Genomic DNA, 25154 nt, shown 5'->3' with positions numbered 1-25154 from the left:
ATGGAATTCTTATGGTACCTTATAGGGGAAGGCAGGGTCAAAGGTGAATAGAAATTTCTTGTATCTGATGAAGTGGCAATATCTACTGATGTTGAACAGCCACTCCATTGGGCTTCAATTCATCAAAAAAACAGACACTTGAGCACACAATCCAGGCTGATGCTTCAGTGTGGTAGTGAAGAAGAGCAGCACCGTGACTGCTGCATCTCTCAAATGAGACATCAAACAGAGGCTCCATCTGCCCTCTCTGATGGAGGTAAAGGATCATACAACATTCTTCGAAGAAGAGCAGGGGAGTTCTCCTGAGCAACACTTATCGCTCAACACCTAAAATAGATGATATGGTGATTTAATTTATTTAGTTGTGGGACATTGCTGTATATAAATTGGCGGCCATGTCTACCACATTACAGCAGTGACTACACTTCAAAAAATGTTTCATTGGCTTTGGGCCATCCTAGAGTTGTGAAAGGCACTTCATAAATGCAGGTCCTTCCTTCCTTTCCTGCACATGATTTGTGTTCCTGTATCAGCCTTTTAAATTGTTTCTGCTGTTCCATTTCCCATGGCATTGCTGGCCACCTGTTCCATGCTGGCCTGAGTAGCAACCATCATTGTCAAGGTGGTAATGTCGTAAATTATAATCTATGACATCACTTGGTCATTATGGTACATCCACCCATTCTTGGGTGGGGCTTTTTTCAACCATGGTCTTTAAAATGAGTGAGGATCAGGGCAACATGGAGCCCTGCCTGCCTCATTACTGTCAGTGAAGTAAAATAACATCCAGGAAAATTTCACCTCAGATATTTTAGAACTGATGGCGACAAAGTTTAATTTTTGTCAAAGACTATGTCAACAAAGGTTTGTGGCAAAAAAAATTCCAAGCTTTAACCATGCTCTGTGTAAAGGTACTTTTTCTAAGCTGCTCTTCCATTCTTTTCCTGACTATCTTAAATTTGTGCCTTCTCATGACCATCTCTCAACCAGTGGAAATAATACATCAGTCCTTACCTTAACACAACCCTTCATAACCATGAATACCTCTATCATCTCGTTAAAAAGGCAATGACTTCTCAAAGTCTCCTTGATAACCAGAACCCCTGATCCACAGTACCACCCTGATGAATTACATTTCACCCTTTTCCATTGCTGTTACATCGTTTTTTATAATGAAGTGCCCAAAACCATACTGAATATTCCAGCTGTAACCCAGCTAATATCTTGTACAAGTTTAACATTATTTCCTAGGTTTTGTATTCTGTGACTCTAGATACAAAACAAAGGATTCTACTTGCCATTTTCATTACTTTATCTGTTTGCACTGCACACCAAGATCCCTCTACTCTGTTACTGCATTTGAAGATAAACCTCAGCACTGAATCAGCATTCTCACATCAAGAGGTTGTGCAAACGGTTAATGGTGAAATGGAAATATTCACACTGTTGCAGTAGGAGAACTTTTTTTTAAGATTTGGGAGAAGGCATGTTGTTGGGGTTTAGGAAGTTTTACTTTGCTGCTAGCTGGTGCGATACCTGACTCTGGCAGCTCTTGATGCCTTTTCAGTAACAGTCCTCACATGTTTAAATTCAATAAATTCCCCCCCCCACCCCAAAAATTTTTTCACAAGTTGAATCAGAAGTCTGTGGCCATTTTATGGTTGATATCCTGGGTAAATTCAGACCACCAAAAGCTTACAATCTGGACTAACTTCTGCAATGTATTAGTGGGAGTGATGACTTACTGATGGTTATAGTAAGTTTTGCTCTGAAGGAGATGAATGTCATTATGTATCCTGCATTACAACATTGACTATACTTCAAAAGGTACTTCATTGGCTGGAAAGTGCTTTGAGACATCCGGTGGTCGTGAAAGGTGTTATGAAAGTCTTTCTTTTTTCAAGTCTTTCTTGAGGATGAAAATATTGGTATCTGATCTGGTAATAGTTTTGCACATTAGTAAGGTCTCTACATCTGGATTGGCAGAGGGAAGGGAAGGTAGCATTTCAATATAGACAATGAATCAAAGGATCCACTATTATTCTAGTCAGTGACTTCCTGTGGAACACGTTTATGAACAAAGACTCTTGATAACCTATTTAATGACCAGTTTTCCAGTTGCTCCCCCTTGTGATAGGCTTGTGTGATTACATGTAAACAATTCCAATTTTATCTATTTTTGATCTCCCCTTCCCTTTCTCAATTCCTCTCCTGAAGGCCATAGGCTCACCACATTTTACCCAGTTCAAAATTGAATAGGCACGGGATAAAGGGTAGGCTTCCATATAGGGCTTATTTTTAATCCCTGGTCCACCGGGAAGGAATGCTGCAGCACAGGACTTATTACCTGATTTCCACCTATATCTGAGTCTCCGCCATCTTGGTTGGGGCCTTGAAACTGAGCGGCTCGAGTACCTGCCGGAAACATGCAGGAACACCATTGACACATGCAAATCGGGCTCATGTAATGTCAATAGGAAAATGATGCAATGTTGAAGTACTAATGGGTAGAGAACGGCTGTGCATACTCTGTCCATTCATATTCGTGATTGAGTGGCCTAATTTTTTTTATTATTTTCACGGGATGTGAGCGTGGCTGGCTAGGCCAGAATTTATTGCCCATCCGTAATTGCCCTTGAGGAGGTGGTGGTGAGCCGCCTTCTTGAACCACTGCAGTCCTTGGGGTGTAGGTACACCCACAGTGCTATTAGGAAGGGAGTTCCAGGATTTTGACCCAGCGACAGCGCAGGAACAACGATATGGTTCCAAGTCAGGATAGTGTGTGGCTTGGAGGGGAAATTTCAGGTGGTGGTGTTCCCATACATCTGCTGCTCTTGTCCTTCTAGGTAGTGGAGGTCGCGGGTTTGAAAGGAGTTAAATAAGTGATCTTTAAAGGTCCAAATGCTGCGCAGAAGAAGGGGAATGACAGATTTGTAAATGATTTTTATGGGATCAAGGTGAGCATTAATACAGCCCCCCACAAAAATGTACCCCTGCAAAACACAATCCTCCACTGCCCTCCCTTGGAATTGCAGCCCCCACTCTTTAACTTATTTAGACTGGAAGGGATGCATGGTGGAACCGCCATGCTTTTTTGCCGCCTCCCATCAGTGAACTGTTCCAACGTGTGAGCGTCTTGCAGACAGAATGGCAATGAGGCTTGAGAAGGAAAATTGGTTGAGCCTTGGACCACTTCCATTGAACTTAGTCTACCCACCTCCCATCCAATGGAAATGGTCACACAACAAAAATCCATCCCATTCAGTAAGGAATAGTTTTAAAAGCTGCATATATCCCTGAAGTGTCTCCCCTTGCAAATACCCATGATATAATTTTAGCACTGCAGCCTCACAGCTCCAGCCACCTGGCTTCAGTTCTGGGTACTGCCTGTGCAGAGTTTGCAAGTTCTCCCTGTGACTGCGTGGGTTTCCTCCGGGTGCTCCGGTTTCCTCCCACAGCCAAAGACTTGCACATTGATAGGTAAATTGGCCATTGTAAATTGCCCCTAGTGTAGGTAGGTGGTAGGAGAATTGTGGGGATGTGATAGGGAATATGGGATTAATGTAGGATTAGTATAAATGTGTGGTTGATGGTTGGCACAGACTCGGTGGGCCGAAGGGCCTTTTTCAGTGCTGTATCTCTCTATGACTCTATAAATGCAGGAAGCAGAACACTATGCTTAAGCCTCAATGTTTAGTGACTTTATCAACAGCAGTAATTACATTTTCCATTGCCTTTCAAGGCCAGACATTAGGATATTGAAATGGGTTCACTCACTGATCTAATCTGTCAAACTGTAAAGCAGTTTTATTTGTGGTGAGAAGGAAAATTCTCAAGGAACCATTGGTATTCTAGAAATAGAATCCTTGGTTAAGGAAGCTAAAAAATTATATTCCTCAATGCTGATATTGTTCTGTTGTATTTTTTTCAATTTCTAGCCTCTCCAACCTCGGGAAACCAGGGGCATTATTCTCGGTTATCATATATTTTATCAACAAAATGGAATTGAAATGACCATCCAAGTGTGTAATGTATCAAAAACTCAGTACAGCTGGCGAACACCTTGGGTACCAGATACCATCTTTGTTACTGCATTTAACTCCAAGGGAAACTCCACACCTGCAATGCTCCACATAGGAGAAGCAAGTAATTCCTATTATTTATAGGAGAACTTTCCTTTTTGAGCCTTCGTGAAAGGGAACTTAAAACAGGTTTTATTTCAGTAAAAGTAAAAACAAATATAAGGACTGATCCTTCCTGTCACAGGATGGGGGCAGATGTAGATTCTACTCCTATTCAATTCTCAGAATGACCCACATTGAACTGAAAGATGTTGACTGGAGACCGTGCCATCTTACACCAGGGGAAGTGAAAACAAGAGGCAAGAGTTACACTTGTGTGCTCTGTGATATCTACTAGCAGACAGTTACATGAGGCACTGGCAGAGATCAGGCCCCTCTCCCTTTCCCTGAGTGTTAGGCTTGAAGATGAAAAGGCAAAGAAAAAACTTTCCTTTAATGTCCCACAAAATTCATAAATAATCAGTCTGATAGTGCAATTATTTTAGCACAGTAGTTGGGGGGTTTGCTTCACACCTCGACGAGAGGACTTTTCAACTCCATTGATTATAATTCCATTCTGATGATTGTGTGACAACCAAATTTCATTCTCCACTTTTTCACCAGGCATAAATAAATACCACACCGACTGATAGTGTGGGAGGGCACTTCCTACAGCACAAACTGCACCTCGACAGCTAGTAGAGAGGCCAGAAGCTAACTGGAACTAAATTGTCAGGCTGATACTTTTGGGGTCAGGGGTAAGGTATATAGTTGCATCAGAATAGAGGGAACTTTTCTCTGCATTGCCTATGCTGTACATGGCCTGATAGTATTCAGGTCTAATAATGGGCGCCTCAGTTGGTGCTTGACCAACCCTTCCCTGGAGCAGAGAGTCAATAAGGAAAGCCTTCTTCTTAGTGAGATTCTGAACTCATGTACAAGATCAGTTTGATACATGTATAATGGCAGAATATTGGATGTAGCCTAGTTTCACTGTACAATATTGTTGTCCTATATCTACCACCATTCAGATATGATGGCTCCCAGAAACCTTATGGTGTCACCAGCTGGAGACTCTGGAATTTATGTGAAATGGGAACCACCGGATGAAACTAATGAGCCAGTGCTGGGTTATGTAGTCGACTGGAGAAAGGCAGCTGACAGCAACAAGCAACTACTTGCCTGGAAAAGGCTTCCCAGGGAATATCACTCTTTGTTTATAGGAGAAATCTCTTCATTTCAGGAATATCTAGGAGAAAGAAGTAAGTTTGCAATAAACCACCAATGTCATTGCTTGTTCTATCTCAGAGTGAAGTCTTCGAACTCTATAGGCCTTGGTTACCTGCTTTAGTATATTATATTACAAATGATTAGAGAATGAAAGCTTTTTCCTACTATAGTAGAAAAATCATTAATAATGTTTCAATGCATGCCTTCAAATGTGTATTATAAGAATCAGTATGGGCAGATAGGATCAAATCCTCAATGGAAGACAATTAGTTCACGTCATATTGGAATCATGGAAATGTCTTATGCACAGAGCAAGCTTGAATAATGGAGGTGTAAATGTGGATAAATAATTGTTCAACAATTTTGTGAATCAGAGAGAAATTTGTGGTGCATTAAGAATATGGGGTAGATTTCCTAATAGGGTAGATTGTACATGCTTTGTAATTGGAATGGTTATTTTATGCTTTCTTATATTTTCAGCTTGTCATAAAGCAGGTTATTTTAATGTTGAAAATTAATTCTATCATTTTATTTAGGAAGCATTGTGCCAAGAAAACGTTACAATATTTCTGTCACTGCAATCTACCAGAAGGGACAGGGAAGATCTTGTTCAGCACAGGGATATTCAATCGAAGGAAGTAAGTAATTAGTATAATTATTATTCTTTAATCAAATCCTGCTCCACTACATTACCTTCCGTTTTCTTTTCTAAAAGTGATGATTGATGGTGTTCTGTGAACATTGGTCAGACCCCATTACCTTGTCCAGGAGGTTGTTCTTTGTGTGAGTGTCGCGAACATCACAGTGAGCCCCTCAACCAAAGGCCCCATACTTCCACTTTGTAGCAGGAGTCACTGAATAGCGATCAGAATCATGAATCCCTGTAGTTTTTCTTTCCTTTCCTAGTCTAAGGATACCAAAGCTATCTGTAGCACCCCAGTTGCCATTCTGGTTGAAATCAGCTAAATCAGTACAAATCAGGCCTCAAATATGGAACCTGCCTCAGTATGACTCAATGACAAACCACACAGTGCATTTACCTAGTAAGCCATTGAATAAACTCTCTTCCATGCCCCCATTTCTCCATTTCAACTGCTTTCCCAGCACCATTCAGCTGCTATCCTTCAGTTGGAACAGCAAGACAGGGCGTGGACTTCTTTACAACCCCTGTTAACACCCTCCTTCTCCAATTATAGGAGGTTCATATCTCAAGGTGAAATATGCCTCCTGCTCAATACACTGGTTGCAAACAAATTAGTACATCTCAACAATCTATAGTGAACATTCTAGTTTTTCTGGACTTAGCTTGGTGTAGAACTATATGAACTGAACAAACAAACATATTTGAAATCATTTATATTAGGGGCTCCCAAATTACTGCCAAAGAAATGAGGATAGTAAGAAAAGTAAGAAAGCTTGTGGGCTATCGAGATAAAAGCACAGATCCTGGCAAATGAGAGGGATACAAAGAAGAGCAAAGGATGACAAACCAAATAGCAAGAGCTACAAAAGGAAGTATGAAAATAAACTTGCAGGGAATATTAAAATCAATACAAACCATTTTTTATAATTATATTGGAAAAAGAGATTGGTCAGGAGCAATGTGGGCTCCTTGAAAAATGATAACTGATATTGTCAATGAAAATAAGGAAATTACTTCATGTCAATATTTTCAGTAGAGGAAGAGGTCAGCATGGGAAACTGCTATGGAATCAGGGACAGGGACTCACCAAAATTAACGTAAGTTAAATAGCAGTAATGAAGGAAGTAATGGTACTAAAGAGTGACAAATCCCCAGAACCAGATGGTTTCCATTCTGGGTTTTAAAGGAGGTAGGTGAGACCATTGCAGATGCCCTAATGTAATTCCTATATTTAAGAAGGGGGACAGAACATGCCCAGGAAATTATAGATCAGTTATACATCAGCTTAATGTCAGTGGTAGGAAAGATAATGGAATCCCTACAAAAGGAGAGAATAGAAGAACATTTAGAAATGAAAAATATAATAATGAATAGTTAGCATGGATTTCAAAAGGAAAATATTGCTTGAACAACCTTACTGAATTTTTTGAGGAAGTAACGGAGAGAGATAGACAATGGTAATGCAGTGGATAAAATCTACCTGGATTTTCAAAAGGCCTTTGATTAAGGTGCCCATAATAGACTAATGAATAAGGAGGGAGAATGTGCAGTCAGGAGATAAGTGGCAGAGTGGATTGTCAGCTGGCTTCAAGACAGAAAGCAGAGAGTGAGAGCAAAAGGTAGTTATTCAGAGTGGCAGAAGGTGGGAAGTAGTGTTCCACAAGGCTCAGTGCTGGGACCACTGCTGTTCACAATTTATATTAATGATTTGGAATTTGGAATCAAAAACACAATTTCTAAATTTGCAGATGACACCAAATTTGAGGGGAGGGGGGGGGGGGTGTTCTTGGGGGCAGTGTGTGTGGGGGTGGGGGGGGACAGTCAATACTGAGGAAGACTGCGACAAATTACAGGAGGACATTACTAAACTTGCAGAATGGGCACATAATTGGAAAATGAAGTACCACACAGATAAATGTGAAGTATTAGATTTTGGGAGGAATAGAGAGGCCACTTATTACTTAGAAGGTGCAGATCTAGGGTGGGGTAGAGGAACAAAGGAATTTCGGTGTACAAATATGCTAATCACTAAAAGTTGTGCCACAGCTTCGCAAGACCATAAAAGAAGCAAACCAAGCACAAGGCTTTATTTCCAGAGGGATAAAATTTAAAGTAGGGAAGTTTTCCTAAACCTATATCAAATCTTGGTTAGGCCACACCTGGAGTGCTGCTTGCAGTTCTGGTTGACACTTTTTTATTCTTTCATGGGATGTGGACATTGCTGGCTGGACCAGCATTTGTTGCTCATCCCTAATTGCCCTTGAGAAGGTAGTAGGGGGCAGCCTTCTTGAAGCGCTTCAGTCCATTTGGTGTAGGTACACCCACAGTGCTGTTAGGAAGGGAGTTCTAGGATTTTGACCTAGCGACAGTGAAGGAAGGGCGATATAGTTCCAAGTCAGAATGGTATGTAGCTTTCATAGGAACTTGCAGGTGGTGGTGTTCCCATACATCTGCTGCCCTTGTCTTTCTAGGTGGTAGAGGTCAGGGGTTTGGAAGGTGCTTTCGAAGGAGCCTTGGTGAGTTGCTGCAGTGCATCTTGTAGATAGTACACACTGCTGCCACTGTGAATCTGTGGTACAGGGAGTGAATGTTGAAGGTAGTGGGTGGGGTGTCAATTGAGCGGGCTGCTTTGTCCTGGATGGTGTTGAGCTTCTTGAATGTTGTTGCAGCTGCACTAATCCAGGCAAGTGGAGAGTATTCCATCACACTCCTGAATTGTGTCTTGTAGATGGTGGAGAGGATTTGGGGAGTCAGAAGGTGAATTACTTACTGCAGAATTCCTAGCTCTGACCTGCTCTTGTAGCCACAGTATTTATACGGCTGGTCCAGTTCAGTTTCTGGTCAATGATAACAATGATGTTGATAGTGTGGGATTCAGCAATGGTAATGCCATTGAATGTCAAGGGGAGATGGTTGGATTCTGTCTTGTTGGAGATGGTCATTACTTGGCACTTGTGTGGCACGAACTAACTTACCATTTATCAGCCCAAACCTGAATGCTGTTCAGGTCTTGCTGCATATGGACAAGGACTACTTCAGTATCTGAGGAGTCGCGAATGGTGCTGAACATTGTGCAATCATCAGCGAACATCCCCACTTCTGACCTTATGATGGAGGGAAGATCATTGATGAAGCAGCTGAAGATGATTGGGCCTAGGACACTACCCTGAGGAACTGCTGCAGTTATGTCCTGAAACTGACCTCCAACAACCACAACCATCTTCCTTGGTGCTACATATGACTCCAACCAGTGGAGAGTTATCTTCCTGATTCCCATTAACTCCAGTTTTGCTAGGGCTCCTTGATGCCACACCTGGTTAAATGCTGCCTTGATGTCAAGCACATTACTTCACCTGTTGAGTTCAGCACTTTTGTCCATGTTTGAACCAAAGCTGTAATGAGGTCAGGAGCTGAGTGGCCCTGGCGGAACCCAAACTGAGCGTCAGTGAGCAGGTTATTGCTGAGTAACTGTCACTTAATAGCACTGTCAATGACACCTTCCATCACTTTGCTGATGATCGAGAGTAGTTGTCCTGGTTGGATTTGTCCTTTTTGAGGGCAGGACATACCAGAGCAATTTTTCACATTGTCAGGTAGATACCAGTGTTGTAGCTGTACTGGAACAGCTTGGCTAGGCGCACGGCCAGTTCTGGAGGACAAGTCTTCAGTACTATTACCAGAATGTTGTCAGGGCCCATAGCCTTTGCAGTATCCAGTGCCTTCAGTCATTTCTTGATATCACATGGAGTGAATCAACTTGGCTGAAGACTGGCATCTGTGATGATGGGAACCGTAGGAGGAGGCCAAGATGGATCATCCCCTCCATCGTGTTGTGTGGGATAGATACTGAAAAATTTAGCAACACAATCCTGGGCATCCATGAGGTGCTGTGGCCATCAGCAGCAGCAGAATTGTATTCGACCACATTCTGTAACCTCAGGGCCTGGCATATCCCAGATTCTACCATTACCATCAAGCCATGGATCTTTTTCTTCATCCGTTCATGGGATGCGGGCGTCGCTGGCTAGGCCAGCATTTATTGCCCATCCCTAATTGCCCTTGAGAAGGTGAAGGTGAGCTCCCTTCCTGAACCGCTGCAGTCCATGTAGGGGAGGTATATCTACAGTGCTGTTAGGAAGGGAGTACCAGGATTTTGACCCAGTGACAGTGAAAGAACGGCGATATAGTTTCAAATCGGGATGGTGTGTCTTGGAGGGAAACTTGGAGGTGGTGGTATTCCCATGCATTTGCTGCCCTTGTCCTTCCAGGTGGTAGAGATTGCAGGTTTGGAAGGTACTTTCGAAGGAGCCTTGGTGCATTGCTGCAGTGCATCTTGTAGATGGAAAACACTGCTGCCACTGTGCATCGGTGATGGAGGGAATAAATGTTTTGTGAATCGGGTGCCAGTGACGAAGACTGCTTTGTCCTGGATGTTGTCGAGCTTCTTGAGTGTTGTTGGAGCTGCACCCATCCAGGCAAGTGAAGAGTATTTCATCAAACACCTGACTTGTGCCTTGTAGATGGTGGACAGGCTTTGGGGAGACAGGAGGTGAGTTACTCGCCACTGGATTCTTAGCCTTTTATCTGCTCTTGGAGCCGTGATATTTATATGGCTACTCCAGTTCAGTTTCTGGTCCATGGTAACCCCTAGGATGTTGATAGTGGGGGATTCAGCAATGGTAATACCATTGAATGTCAAGGGGAGATGGTTAGATTCCCTCTTGTTGGAGATGGCCATTGCTTGGCACTTATGTGGCATGAATGCTATTTGCCACTTATCAACCCAAGCCGGAATATTGTCTGGGCCTTGCTGCATTTCTACACGGACTGCTTCAGTATCTGAGGAGTTGTGAATGATGCTGAACATTATGCAATCATCGGCGATTATCCCCATTTCAGACCTTATGATTGAAGGAAAGTCATTGATGAAGCAGCTGAAGATGGTTGGACCTAGGACACTACCTTGAGGAACTCCTGCAGTGACGCTCTGGATCTGAGATGATTGATCTCCAAAATCACAACCATCATCCTTTGTGTTTGGTATGACTCCAACCAGCTTTCTCCCTGATTCCCATTGACTCCAGTTTTGCTAGGGCTCCTTGATGCCATACTCAGCCAAATGCAGCTTGATGTCAAGGGCAGTCACTCTCACCTCACCTCTTGAGTTCAGCTGTTTTGTCCATGTTTGGACCTAGGCTGTGATGAGGTCAGGAGCTGAGAGGCCCTGGCGGAACCCAAACTGAACGTCACTGAGCAGGTTATTGCTAAGCAAGTGCCGCTTGATGGCACTGTCGATGACATCTTTCATCACTTTACTGATGATTGAAAGTCGACTGATGGGGCGGTAATTGGCCGGGTTGGATTTGTCTTGCTTTTGGTGGACAGGATATACCTGGGCAATTTTTCACATTGCCAGGTAGATGCCAGTGTTGTAGCTGTACTGGAACAGCTTGTCTAGGGGCGTGGCAAGTTCTGGAGCACAAGCCTTCAGTACTATTGCTGGAATGTCGGCAGGGCCTGTAGCTTTTGCAGTATCCAGTGCCTTCAGTCGTTTCTTAATATCACGCGGAGTGAATCGAATTGGCTGAAGTCTGGCATCTGTGATGCTGGGGATTTCAGCAGGAGGCCGCGATGGATCATCCACTCAGCACTTCTGGCTGAAGGTTGTTGCAAATACTTCAGCCTTGTCTTTTGAAGGGGAGACAGTGGTGTAGTGGTAATGTCACTGGACTAGTAATCCACAGACCCAGGCTAATTTCCTGGTGACAGGGGGTTCAAATCCCATCACGGCAGCTGGTGGAATTTAAGTTCAATTGATAAAAAATCTGGAATTGAAGGCGAGTCTCAGTTTCATGGCACCATTACTATCATCAATTTTCGTAAAAACCCATCTGGTTCACTACTGTCCTTCAGGGAAGGAAATCTGCCATCCTTACTTAGTCTGGCCAATGTGTGACTCCAGACCACAGCAATGTGGTTGACTCTTAACTGCCCTCTGAAAAGGCCTAGCAAGTCACTCAGTTGTGAAGGGCAATTAGGTTTGGGCAACAAATACTGGCCTTGCCTGCGATGCCCGCATCCCATGAAAGAATAAAAAAACTTATGCACTGATGTGCTGGGCTCCCCCATCTTTGAGGATGGGGATATTTATGGAGCCACCTCCTCCAGTTAGTTGTTTAATTGTCCACCACCATTCACGACTGGATGTGACAAGACTGCAGTGCTTAGATCTGATCCATTGGTTGTGGGATCGCTTAGCTCTGTCTATCGCATGCTGCTTACGCTGTTCGGCACGCAAGTATCCTGAGTTGTAGCTTCACTGGGTTGACACCTTATTTTGAGGTATGCCTGATGCTGCTCCTGGCATGGCCTCCTGCATTCTTCATTGAACCAGGGTTGATCCCCTGACTTGATAATGGTAGAGCGGGGGATATGCCGGGCCATGAGGTTACAGATTGTGGGTGAGTACAATTCTGCTGCTGCTGATGGTCCACGGCGCCTCATGGATGCCCAGTTTTGCATTGCAAGATCTATTCAAAATCTATCCCACTTAGCACAGTGTTAGTGCCACACAATACAATAGATAGTATCTTCAATGTGAAGACGAGACTTTATCTCCACAAGGACTATGCGGTGGTCACTTCTACCAATGCTGTCATGGACAGATGCAACTGCAGCAGGCAGATTGTTAAAGATGAGGTCAAGTATGTTTTTCCCTCTTGTTGGTTCCCTCACCACCTGTTGCAGACCCAGTCTAGCAGTTATGTCCTTCAGAACTCGACCAGCCGGTCAGTAGTGGTGTTACTGAACCTCTCTTGGTGATGGACATTGAAGTTCCCCACCCAGATTACATTCTGCACCCTTGCCACCCTCAGTGCTTCCTCCAAGTGATGTTCAACTTGGAGGAGTACTGATTCATCAGCAGGAGGTTTCCTTGTCCATGTTTGACCTGATGCCATGAGACTTCGTGGGGTCCGGAGTCGATGTTGAGGACTCCCAGGGCAACTCCCTCCCAACTGCATACCACTGTGCCGCCACTTCTGCTGGGTCTGTCCTGCCAGTGGGTCAGAACATACCCAAGGATGGTGATGGTGGTGTCTGGGACTTTGTCGGTCAGGTATGATTCGGTGAGTATAACTGTTACTTGACTAGTCCATGGGACAGCTCTCCCAACTTTGGCACAAGCCCCAGATGTTAGTAAGGAGGACTTTGCAGGGTCGACAGAGCTGGGCTTGCCGCTGTCATATCCGGTACCTAGGTTGATGCCGGGTGGTCCGCCCGGTTTCATTCCTTATTGACTTTGTAGTGGTTTGATACGACTGAGTGACTTGTTAGGCCATTTCAGAGGGCATTTAAGAGTCAACCACATTGCTGTGGGTCTGGAGTCACAGACCAGGTAAGGATGGCAGATTTCCTTCCCCAAAGGACATTAGTGAACCAGATGGGTTTTTACTGACAATTGACAATGGTTTTATGGTCACCATTACTGAGACTAGCTTTTTAATTCCATATTTATTAATTGAATTTAAATTCCACCAGCTGCCATGGTGGGAATTGAACCTGTGTCCTCCAGAGCATTAGTCTTGGTCTCTGGATCGCTAGTCCAGTGACATTAACATTATGCCACCACCTCCCCCATTAATAAAATATAATAAAAAGGATATAGAGATGCTGGATCTCCTTAGAAGACCCACAGCAATGTGGTTGACTCTTAATTGTCCTCTGAAATGACCTAGCAAGTCACTCAGTTGTATCGAACCGCTACAAAGTCTAAGAAAAGGAATGAAACGGACGGACCACCCGGCATTGACCTAGGCACCGGAAACGACAACAGCAAACCCAACCCTGTCGGCCCTGCAAAGTCTCCTTATTAACGTCTAGGGGCTTGTGCCAAAGTTGGGACAGCTGTCCCACAGACTAGTCAAGCAACAGCCTGATGTAGTCATACACATCAAATCATACCTGACAATGTCCCAGACACTGCCATCACCATCCCCGGGTATGTCCTTTCCCACTGGCAGAAGTGGCAGCATGTGGTATACAGTTAGGAGGGAGTTGCCCTGGGAGTCCTCAACATCGACTCCAGACCCCACGAGGTCTCATGGCATCAGGTCAAACATGGGCACAGACATCTCCTGCTGATTACCACCAACCGCATACCCCCCCTCAGCTGATGAGTCAGTACTTCTACATGTTGAACACCACTTGGAGGAAGCACTGAGGGTGGCAAGGGCACAGAATGTACTCTGGGTGGGGGACTTCAATGTCCATCACCAAGCCTGGCTTGGTAGCAGCACTACTGACCGAGTTGGTCAAGTCCTAAAAGACATAGCTGCTAGACTGGGTCTGCAGCAGGTGGTGGGAGAACCAACAAGAGGGAAGAATATACTTGACCCCGTCCTCACCAATCTGCCTGCCACAGACGCATCTGTCCATGACTGTATCGGTAGGAGTGACCACCACACAGTAAAGACCTGCTACCCGACTCGAGCCCGACGGGACCCGATGACATGTGTTAGGTTCAGGTCGGGTCGGGCCCTTCTTCCGGGTCTGGCTTTCCGGGTCGGGTCAGGACAGGCCGGGTCCAGGCCGGGCCGTGCACGCACGGTAAGTGCTCTGCCGGTAAGTATTGAAATTAAAAAACTTACCTGAGCTGGGAGTCCGGGACAAAACTGTGTCTGCGCAGTGAGTGAGTGATGTCACTATGATGTCATCATGCATGCGCTGCAGCTTCTTGGAGGTTCTGATTCTGAAGGTAAGTAAAGGGATGGTCGGGTCGACTCGGGGCCGGGCGCGGGGCAAAATTGGAGGGACTCGGGTTGGGCGGGCTCGGGTCCGCTGTGGTTCGATCGGGTTCGGGTCAGGTTCTTTTTCCTGACCTGGGCAGGCCTTTATCACACAGTCCTTGTGGAGACAAAGTCCCGTCTTCACATTGAGGATATCCTCCATCGTGTGTGTGGCACTACCACTGTGCTAAATGGGATAGATTTCAAACAGATCTAGCAATGCAAAACTGAGCACCCGTGAGGCGCTGTGGACCATCAGCAGCAGCAGAATTGTACTCAACCACAATCTGTAACCTCATTGCCAGAAAATCCCCCACTCTACCATTACCATCAAGCCAAGGGATGAACCCTGGTTCAATGATTAGTGCAGGAGGGCATGCCAGGAGCAGCACCATGCATATCTCAAAATGAGGTGTCAACCTGGTGAAGCTACAACACAGGACTATCTGCGTGCCAAACAGCGTGAGCAGCATGCGAAGCATGCGATAGACAGAGCTAAGCGATCCCATAACCAATGGATCAGATCTAAGCTCTGCAGTCCTGCCACATCCAGTCGTGAATGGTGGTGGACAATTAAACAACTAACTGGAGGAGGTGGCTTCTCAACCATCCCCCTCCTCAATGATGGGGGAGCCCAGCACATCAGTGCAAAAGATAAGGCTGAAGCATTTGCAACAATCTTCAGCCTGAAGTGCCGAGTGGCTGATACATCTCGGACTCCTCCTGAGATTCCCAGCATCACAGATGCCAGTCTTCAGCCAATTTGATTCACTCCGCGTGATATCCAGAAACGATTTGAAGGCACTGGATACTGCTAAGGCTATGGTTCTGACAATATTCTGGCAATAGTACTGAAGACCTGTTCTCCAGAACTTGCCGCGCCCCGATACAAGATGTTCCATTACAGCTACAACCACTGGCATCTACCCAGCAATATTGAAAATTGCCCAAGTATGTCCCGTACAAAAAAGCAGGACAAATCCAACCCGGCCAATTACCGCCCCATCAGTCGACTCTCAATCATCAGTAAAGTGATGGAAGGTGTCGTCGACAGTGCTATAAAGCGGCACTTGCTTAGCAATAACCTGCTCAGTGATGCTCAGTTTGGGTTCCGCCAGGGCCACTCAACTCCTGACCTCATTACAGCCTTTGTTCAAACATGGACAAAAGAGCTGAACTCAAGAGGTGAGGTGAGAATGACTGCCCTTGACATTAAGGCAGCATTTGGCTGGGTATGGCATCAAGGAGCCCTAGCAAAACTGGAGTTTATGGGAATCAGTAGGAAACTTTTCCGCTGGTTTGAGTCATACGCAAAGGAAGATGGTTGTGGTTGTTGGAGGTCATTTATCTCAGCTCCAGTTCATCAGTGCAGGAGTTCCTCAGGGTAGTGTCCTAAGCCTAACCATCTTCAGCTGCTTCATCAATGACCTTCCTTCAATCATAAGGTCAGAAGTGGGATTATTCACTGATGATTGCACAATGTTCAGCACCATTCGTGACTCCTCAGATACTGAAGCAGTCCATGTAGAAATGCAGCAAGACCTGGACAATATCCAGGCTTGGGCTGATAAGTGGCAAGTAACATTCGCGCCACACAAGTGCCAGGAAATGACCATCTCAAACGAAAGATTCTGACCATCTCCCCTTGACATTCAATGGCATTACCATCACTCAAAGGATAGAATCACTGCAGTACATGCCTGAGAGGCTCTCCATGCTTGTGGTAGTCTGCTATGTCCTTCACAACCTTGCAATTATGAGGGCCCAATTACTACCTCCTGGGATCCGAAGGCCACCTCAGGAGGAGGAGGCAGTTGAAGATGAAGAAGGGAGGAGACCACATGTACCAGCAACAAGGGGTTGGAACGAGAGTGACTCCATAATGAGGTTTTGCTGCAGTTGAACAGAACTTCCCCATCCCAAATATGGACGCACCATTCCCTTACAATACATCCACCAGGCTCCCCATGTCAAAGACCCCTTGGCTTACAACACTCAATAAAGGCCAACAGCAGTAATACAAAAAAAAGCACTATTCACCCTTGTATATCTCCTTAGTGCCTGTCTTGTGGATGTCCTTACTTGGCCTAGTGCTCCTATGCAGTGCTGCCCCAGTGGCTGCAGAGGCTGCTGACTTTCCCTGGTGAAGACTGCAAATGTCCTTGCAGAACACCCTCACCCAGCTGTGGGCCGGTGTGTGGCAACAGTCTGGGCTGGCTGGTTGACAAGCAATAGCAAGGGCACTGGTGGAGTAGCAGTGGTGGAAACACAAATGCTGTCATCCTGAGAGGGGACAGCAGGGTTATGTTCCACGGTACTACTGCTGCTCTCTGCTTCCAGTGCAGCACTGATACATCAGCAGGACACTGCCTGAGCTGGAGTGGAAACTGAAACAGTGGCTTTCAGATGTTCCATCATGGGTGGGTCCGGCAATGCTACCATGGAGGTGCCCACCAGTTCCATGGTGGTAAGGTGGTCTTCAGGCTCTGCGTAATGCCCTGTGCCAGGATGGGGCCAGACTCCTCCGTGCTCCTAGCCCAGGACTGCAATCTATCTGGCAGGCCTGTCAATACCCCAAGCATATAATAAAAAGCAAAATACTGCAGATGCAGGAAATCTGAAATAAAAACAGAAAGTGCTGGAAATACTCAGCAAGTCAGACAGCATCTGTGGAGAGAGAAGCAAGGTTAGCGTTTCAGGTCTGTGACCTTTGATCAGAATTGGCAAAGGTAAGAAAGGTATTAGGTATTAAGTAAGTGAAGTGGGTGGGGGGTTAGGGATAAGGTGGGGAAGAGAACAAAAGGGAAGGTGTGTGATAGGGCAGAGGACAGGAGAGATTAAATAACAAAACTGTCCTGGGACAAAGGCAAAGAGCGTGTTAATGGTTGTGGTGAAAAACAAAGCATTAGTCCAGAGAGAGTGTTAATGGCAGAATCATCTTGAGGCGCACATTCATCAGCATTTTCCTGTGGTCTGCCCCAACAAGGTTCACATCTGAGTCCCCTGCAGGGGAACTGGAGTGTGACCTTGCCCTCCAGGGAGTTTGCACACAAGCTGACCTATCCCCTGTCCTTGCTGCAGCCCACTTGTGCCCAGTAACTCATCACGTGCATATCCTGACTCTAAAGTAACCTCTAAAGTACACGCTGTGCCAGTATCCGTGATGGTGTTTCTTCTTCCCGGCTATCTTCCTCCTCTTGCCCCTCGGTATGCTTCTGGAGGGGCTGAGCGGCCAGCAGTTCCTGGCTATACGAAAGCACAAAAGCATAAGGGGAGGGGAGGGATAAGGGAAGTGGGGTTGGGGAGGAAATCAGGACGCTATGGTCACCCTAACTGCAGCTTCCATTTCATGGCACCTTTCAGGATGAGGGTTAGGAGTTAGTAGAAAAGCTCCGTAAGGCAACAACACGCCATTATCCAGAATGGTCTCCACTTCAACGGATGCCACTGGCTTCGTAGCACTGCTGCCCATTATTCTCAGAACCATTTCCTGAAGGGCCCTGAGGGGATGTATATGACCTGGTCCTTCTCCAGTCCTCTGGCCTTGTCTCCTGTTGTGTACCAGCTTCTCATGCAAGAGAGGGGGCAGAATGTCTGCGGGCTGAATTTTGCCAGAAACCTGCCTTCGGGGTCTTTTCTGGGTTGTGAACCTAGACGTGGTTGTCGGGATTTCTGGTGCGATATTACAGCAGGCGGCCAAATAATGGGAGGACTGTGGGGAAGCCGTCCAATTAAGGATGGCGGGCAGGAGGCCAGGTGAACAGCGCATTTGAGAGCACTTTATTTCAAAGGAAATCAGCCTGTACAGTGGTTGCACTCAGAGAAGGCAGGAGAAGGAGTGTTGCCAAAGGGAAATAGGAAAACCATGGAAAATGTAGAAGGCAGCACCAGGTTCAGTGACGCATCCCTGGAGCTGCTGCTGTGGGGGTGCTCACCAGATGCCAGAGAGCAGCTCCTTTAAAGTCCAACCTCCTCCTATGGCTGTCCTGAGCCTTGCTGTATTGTTACTTTTTAAACTGAATGCCTGTCAGTTGCAGGCAACGATGAGTCTCCGCTGTAAGCTCGACGACTCTGAGCTGATGAGCTCCTAACGCTGCATAGGACTCGTACACCACTCAGAAAAATCTATTCAATTGTCAATATTGCTGTTAACTGCTTGCTGAACTAGTTCCATTGGCTTCCTGCCTCCGGTGAGGGGGTTACCAACATCACTCAGGGCCTGCAAGCAGGAACACATCAGCAAACCGGCCCAATGCTTTTTCTTGATATTTTGCCAGCCCCCACCCCCACATCCACCCGCACCCCCCCCCCCACCCCACCCCGGAACTCCAAACCAACCTCCAACTATATGGGAAAGTTCCACCCGTGAGTCAGTCTGTTTGGGCGATGCCTGCCATAGCTGAATAACTGGAGATATGTGGAGGCAGTGAGAGGTGTGTGTGCGGCTGGTATGCTTTGAATGTGTGTGTGGGTGCGGTGTAGTGTCAAGAGGTTAGGAGTGAGTCCTGAGTGTCAGCATATGGTGTTGGGTGAATGATGGGTGTGTGATGTTGAGCAGTGTGAGAGGTGGGTGGTGTGGTGGCCGTGAGATGTGATGTGCAGATGAATTCACCTTGACCACTTAGTGAGGTCATTACATTTCTTGCAGCACTGCTGCCAGGTCTGTGGTACTATCTATAGGCATTGACTACCCCTGCAACATGCTCCCACACTCTCCTCAGAGTCAGTCCGGAGGGCTTCTTGCCCCCCACCAGAAACATGGCTTCCCTCCTGCCTTCCACCTCCCAGCAAAGTGCACCCAGAACTGGGTTGCTGGATCTAGAAGCCCTCTCATTCCCTTGCAGCAACGTGGATTCTCTTTGAATGGCCAAAAAACAATTATCCAGCAGCCTGTAGTGCATTGCTGCAACTTCCCTTTTATAAGGACTGTGTCTTTAAATAGGGAAGGCTATCTGGAACATCTGCTTTCTACCAAACGTTACTCAGCCCCCTGGAGTGTGCAGAGGGTGCCAGTGCTGTATGGGGGCCATAACTTTCCAGACCACAATCAAGGAAATTAGAACAATTTTCTGTCTTATTGACTGGTGCAGTCATGCCATGAACTGTGGCCTGTGTGCCTGAAAATCGAGGTGATTGAATTTCACGCCTTGAGAGAAATTCTAACATCTGTTGTCAGGAAATTACTAGAGTTTATAATTAAGGAGAGAGTGACTGAACACCTTGAAAATTTTCAGCTGATCAGAGAAAGACAGCATAGATTTGTAAAATGTCGGGTCATGCCTGATGCATCTGATTGATTTTTTTGAAGTGGTGGCTAAAGTAGTGGACAGGGGAATGTCTATGGATGTTATTATATGGATTCCAGAACCCTCTGTTCCTGACCAGAAACTTAACCTCCTGTGTCAAAGTGCCGCTTCTGATTTTTATAGTGACCTCCAAGTTCATCATCATATTTCTGCCCTGCAACCGATTCTGTACACCTCCTGGATCTTCACTCACTTGGAAATACCTCCATCAGTACATCCTCTGATATTCTACCCTCAACTAGCTTCTGGACTTCACTTGCGACATCTGCCTCCAAACTTGGACAACATTTCATGATTTCACCCTACCTGTGTCAGTGTTGTCCCACTTTAACTCTGGGCTTCCTCCTATTGTCTCCCTCCTATTTTCTGGTTACAATCAGGTTTCTAGGTATCCTACTAACTGCTATGTAACAAGACTATGTAACTTGAGTTTTCCCTGTGTCCATTTGCATGCATATTTTGGCTGCCACTCAAGATCCAAACCAATCCCTATTTCTAATTTTTCCTCCCTTTTTTAACTTCCTTTCTCTTTACCTCTCCTAGACTCTCTTCTATCATCATGCCTCCTTTCATTTTTTTGCCTCTATGGTGCTCTGCACCCCCAAATTCCTGCCTAAACCCTTCAGTACTCCTTGACCTTCCTGCTTTCTTGCTGCTGTCCCAGGTTTGACTCCTTATTAGATAAACCCACTGCTTCCTTCTGTGCTTTTCTTGGCATCCTCAGAAGGGTCCATCAAGACACTTGGCGTTGGCTTATTACAAGCAGCAACCCCAGTTGCCCCATCTCACTCTCTCTTTGGCCTTCCCACCCAGTTTGTCCGCTGAAGGCTAATCTTACCAATCTCCTTCCTGTCTAACTCACCCCTCCCACTAGTGACTCTGTGGATTCTGCTCTCACCACCCCTCTACGCATCTCCCTCCAGAATGTCTGTTCACTTGTGAACAAGGCCCTTGTCATTCATGAACCTATTGTGGATGATTGTATCGATATCACAGCCTTAGCAAAAACCTGTCTGAGGAGTGATGACACCTTGCCACTGAATGAAGCCTCCCCGCCTGGTTACATCTTCCACCATTTGCACTGTCAAGACCATCGCGGTGGTGGTGTGACTCAAATCGCCACATCACACCTTTGTCTAATCCACTTACTCCTCTGGCACTTTCTCCTCCTTTTGAGAATCTCACCTTGTTTCATTCCTCTCACCTCTCATTTAAAATCATCATTCTCTACCGCCCTCCCAAGTACAATAAAAATTTTAGCACCGAGATATTGTCACTGCTTTCCTCCCTCAGCTTCTGCACTGAATGACTTCTCATCCTCGGTGATTTCGATCTCCATCTCAACTCATCATGTTGTCTCTCCTCTGAGTTCACTGCCCTCTTATCCTCCCTTAATCTTTCTCTCCATGCAAACTCCCTATCTCATATTCACAGCCACCGCCTTGACCTTGCTGTCTCATGTGGTCTCGCTGCTCCCATTGTATCAATCACAGATAAGGCCATCTCTGATCACTTCCTTGTATTACTCTCCACCCACACCTCTCAACAAAGCCCCAATCCTACTTACTTCTGTGTCTGCCTTGGGAAAAAAATTATGCCCCTATTCACTTACAGATGCATTTTCAAAATCCCAACTGCCTCACCTTTGGCCCTCTGTTCATCACAACATCTCTGCAGCTATTGATTTGCTCAAGTGCGCACTCACCTCCGCCTAGTCCCCAATAAAACCGTTATCCTTTCTCACCCTGGCCGTTCCTCCTGGTATGGCCCTCAGGTCTGCTCCCTTAAGTCCATGGGATGCAGACTTGAAAGGATATGTCAGGCAACTAGTTTAGTCATTCACTGCCAGATCTGGTTGGACCACATAAAGCACTATTGGTTCCTGCGCTCGTCTGCTAAAACTGCTCACTATTCCAGGATCATCAAAGGTAACCCCTGGCTTCTTCTCTCTACTGCAAACAGTCTTCTTAAACCCCTCTCCCCTATCTCCTGCTTCCTCAGCTCCAACAATAAATGCGAGGTGCTTATGACTTCTTTGTCACTGTGATCGAGACCACCCGATCAGCTGTCTCTGCCTCTTTGCCACTTCCCTTCCTTCCACTAGCTCACTAGGTCAACTGTCCTCTGAAGTTCTTCCCTGGCATCTTTCTTTAATTTTCTTTCTATTTTCCCTCATGCCCTCTCTGAGCTTGTCTTGTCCAAAAGACTCACCTCCTGCTCCCTTGAGCTTTTTCCAACTAAAATGCTGATCACCCAACTTCCCTTCCTGCCTCTCATGTTAGCTGATATTGTTAATGGTTCTCTCTCTTCAGGTATTGTCTCTCTCTCCTTTAAAATCTGCTGTCATCACCCCTCTCCTCAAAAAAAACCTTGACCCCCCCACTGCTGCACCCCCCACCCCACCCCCACCTGTCCTTGCAAACTGCCGTCCCATCTCCAACCTGCCTTTCCTCTCCAAGGTTCTTGAACGTGTTGTCACCTCCCAAATCCTTGCCCATCTTTCCCGGAACTCCATATTTGAATCTTTCCAATCAGGTTTCCGACCCTGCCATAGCACCAAAGTGGTTCTTAACAATGTCACAAATATATCTTATGTGACTGCAACAAAGGTAAACTATCCCTTCTTGTCCTTCTTGACCTGTCTGCGGCCTTTGACATGGTTGACGACACCATCCTCCTTCAACCCCTCTCCACTTTCATCCAGCTGGGTAGGACCGCTCTCACCTCCTTCCATTCTTATCTATCTAATCGTCACCAGTGTACCACTTGCAATGGCTTCTCTTCCCATCCTCACACAGTTACCTCTGGTGTTGTCCCCCAAGGATCTATCCTTGAGCCCCTCCTATTTCTCATCGACTTGCTGCCCCTTTGTGACATCATCCAAAAATACAGTGTTAGATTTCACATATACACTGACATCACCCACCTCTACCTCACCACCACCTCTCTCAACTCCTCCGCTGTTGCTAAATTATCAGACTGTTTGCATGATATTCAGTACTAGATGAGCAGAAAATTCCTCCAATTAAATATTGGGAAGAGCGAAACCATTACCTTCAGTCCCTGCCACCAACTCCATCCCTCTCCCTGACAACTGTCTGAGGCTGAACCAGACTGGTCATAATCTTGGTGTCATACTTTCGCTTCCGACCATATATCCATGCCATCACTAAGACCCGCTATTTCCATCTCTGATTAACATTGCCTAACTCCGCACCTTCCTCAGCTCATTTGCTGCTGAAACCCTCATCCATGCCTTTGTTACCTCTAGACTTGACTATTCCATGCACTCCCGGCCAGCCTCCCACATTCTGCCCTCTGTAAACTTGAGGTCATCCAAAACTCTGCTGCCCTTGTCATGTCTGATTCACCCATCACCCCATGCTTGCTGACCTACATTGGCTCCCAGTCAAGCAACACCTTGATTTTAAAATTCTCATCCTTCTTTTCAAATCCCTCCATGGCTTTGCTCCTCCCTATCTCTGTAATCTCCTCCAGCCCCACAACCCTTCGAGATATCTGCACTCATCCACCATTGGTGGCCATGCCTTCAGCTACCTGGGCCCAAAGCTCTGGAATTCTCTCCTTAAACCTCTCTGACTTTCTACCTTTCTTTTTTCCCTTAATATGCTCCTTAAAACCAACCTCTTTGACCAAGCTTTTGTTCATCTGCCCTAATATCTCCTTACCTTGCTCAGTGTCAAATTTTGCTTTACAATGTTGCTATGAAGCACCCTGGGGTGTTTTATTATGTCAAAAGCATTCCAGAAATTCAAGTTGTTTTTGTTATTGGCATTTGTTAATATCCCTCATAAGGGACTGAAAGCTAAAGTCAAAGCCTATGGAATTGAAGGCAAATTATTCACCTGGTTAGGAAATTGGCTGAGCAGCAGCAGACAAAGAATGGGGATCCTGGGCAGGTACTTTAGTTCACAGGTTGTGACTAGTGGTTGCCCAGAAGGATCTGTCTTGGGGCCTCAACTATTCACCATATTTATAAACAACTTAGATGATGGGATAAAAAGCCACATATCCAAATTAGCTGATGACACAAAGACAAATGGAAGCATTGTAAATGGAAGCAAAAATTATAAAGCAAAATTGATAGATTACGTGAATGGGCAAAACTGTGGCAAATGGATTTCAATATATAAAAATGTGAGGTCATCCACTTTGGACCTAACAATTATAGAACAGGATTCTTTCTAAATGGTGAATTCCAAAGAAACTTGGGATCCAGCTACAGTGATTATTAAAATGTCATGAACAGGTACAGAAAATAATCAAAAGGACAAATAGAAGACTATATTAGAAGAGTAGAATACAAGGGGTAGCATTCATGCTTCAGCTACAGAGCTGGAGTACTGTGAGCAGTTCTGGGCACCACACCTTAGGAAGGATATATTGGCCTTGGAGAGAGTACAGCCTAGATTTACTAGACCAACATACCTGGACTCCAAGGCTTAAATTACGAGGAGCGATTACACAAACTAGGGTTGTATTCCCTGAAATTCAGCAAGTTGAGGGGTGATTCGATGAAAATTTTTAAGATATTAAGGGGAACAGATGAGTAGATAGAGAGAAACTACTTTCACTGGTTGGGAGTTTAGGTCTAGGGGACCTAGTTTAAAAATTAGAGCCAGACATTTCAGAAGTGAAGTTAGGAGACACTTCTACATACAAAGGGATGGATTTTGTTCTCCCACCACACCGCACCCCCTCACCCCCAGCATTGGGTTCTGTGGCGGGGGCCTGAAGATGCCTCCGAGAGAGGGCCGCCATGCAACCCAACACTGGGATGGCCTGGCCCGATATTACTGGCGACGGCGAGGCCTCGTGGCAGCCACCATTTGAATATTTAAATAAATTAAAATGCATGAATTAATGATACTTACGTTGGCACCTGATGTCCCGCTGCGATCTTATGGCTGGTGGCCGGCACTCCCGCGGCTTCAGATCCCCGTCCGGTGGTGAGCAGGGTCAAAGTAACATCTTGGGTTTAGGTGATGGTGGGAAGGGCTGAAGGTTAAAGTTTCTGCAGTTTGGGGGGGAAAGGTCAGATGGACAAGTTAAGTGTTTTGGGGGGGGGGGGGGCTAAATAATTAATTTTATTATTGTGGGGGTGGGA

The 25154-nt window shown here is 45.8% G+C and overlaps 1 protein-coding gene across 2 annotated transcripts in view; it reads left to right on the top strand.

The window, feature by feature from the left end:
- LOC137372543 (interleukin-12 receptor subunit beta-2-like) overlaps positions 1 to 25154 on the top strand; it is a 124516-nt gene that overhangs the window by 41510 nt on the left and 57852 nt on the right. For both annotated transcript variants that reach the window (XM_068036444.1, XM_068036445.1), the window contains 3 exons: positions 3939 to 4146; positions 5093 to 5323; positions 5828 to 5929. In XM_068036444.1, coding sequence (XP_067892545.1) covers positions 3939 to 4146; positions 5093 to 5323; positions 5828 to 5929 — 541 coding nt within the window. The remainder of the gene's footprint in view (positions 1 to 3938; positions 4147 to 5092; positions 5324 to 5827; positions 5930 to 25154) is intronic.

This window comes from Heterodontus francisci, chromosome 8 (genome assembly GCF_036365525.1).
Source record: "Heterodontus francisci isolate sHetFra1 chromosome 8, sHetFra1.hap1, whole genome shotgun sequence".
Classification (NCBI taxonomy): Eukaryota; Metazoa; Chordata; class Chondrichthyes; order Heterodontiformes; family Heterodontidae; genus Heterodontus; species Heterodontus francisci.
This window is presented reverse-complemented; position numbering and strand designations above follow the sequence as displayed.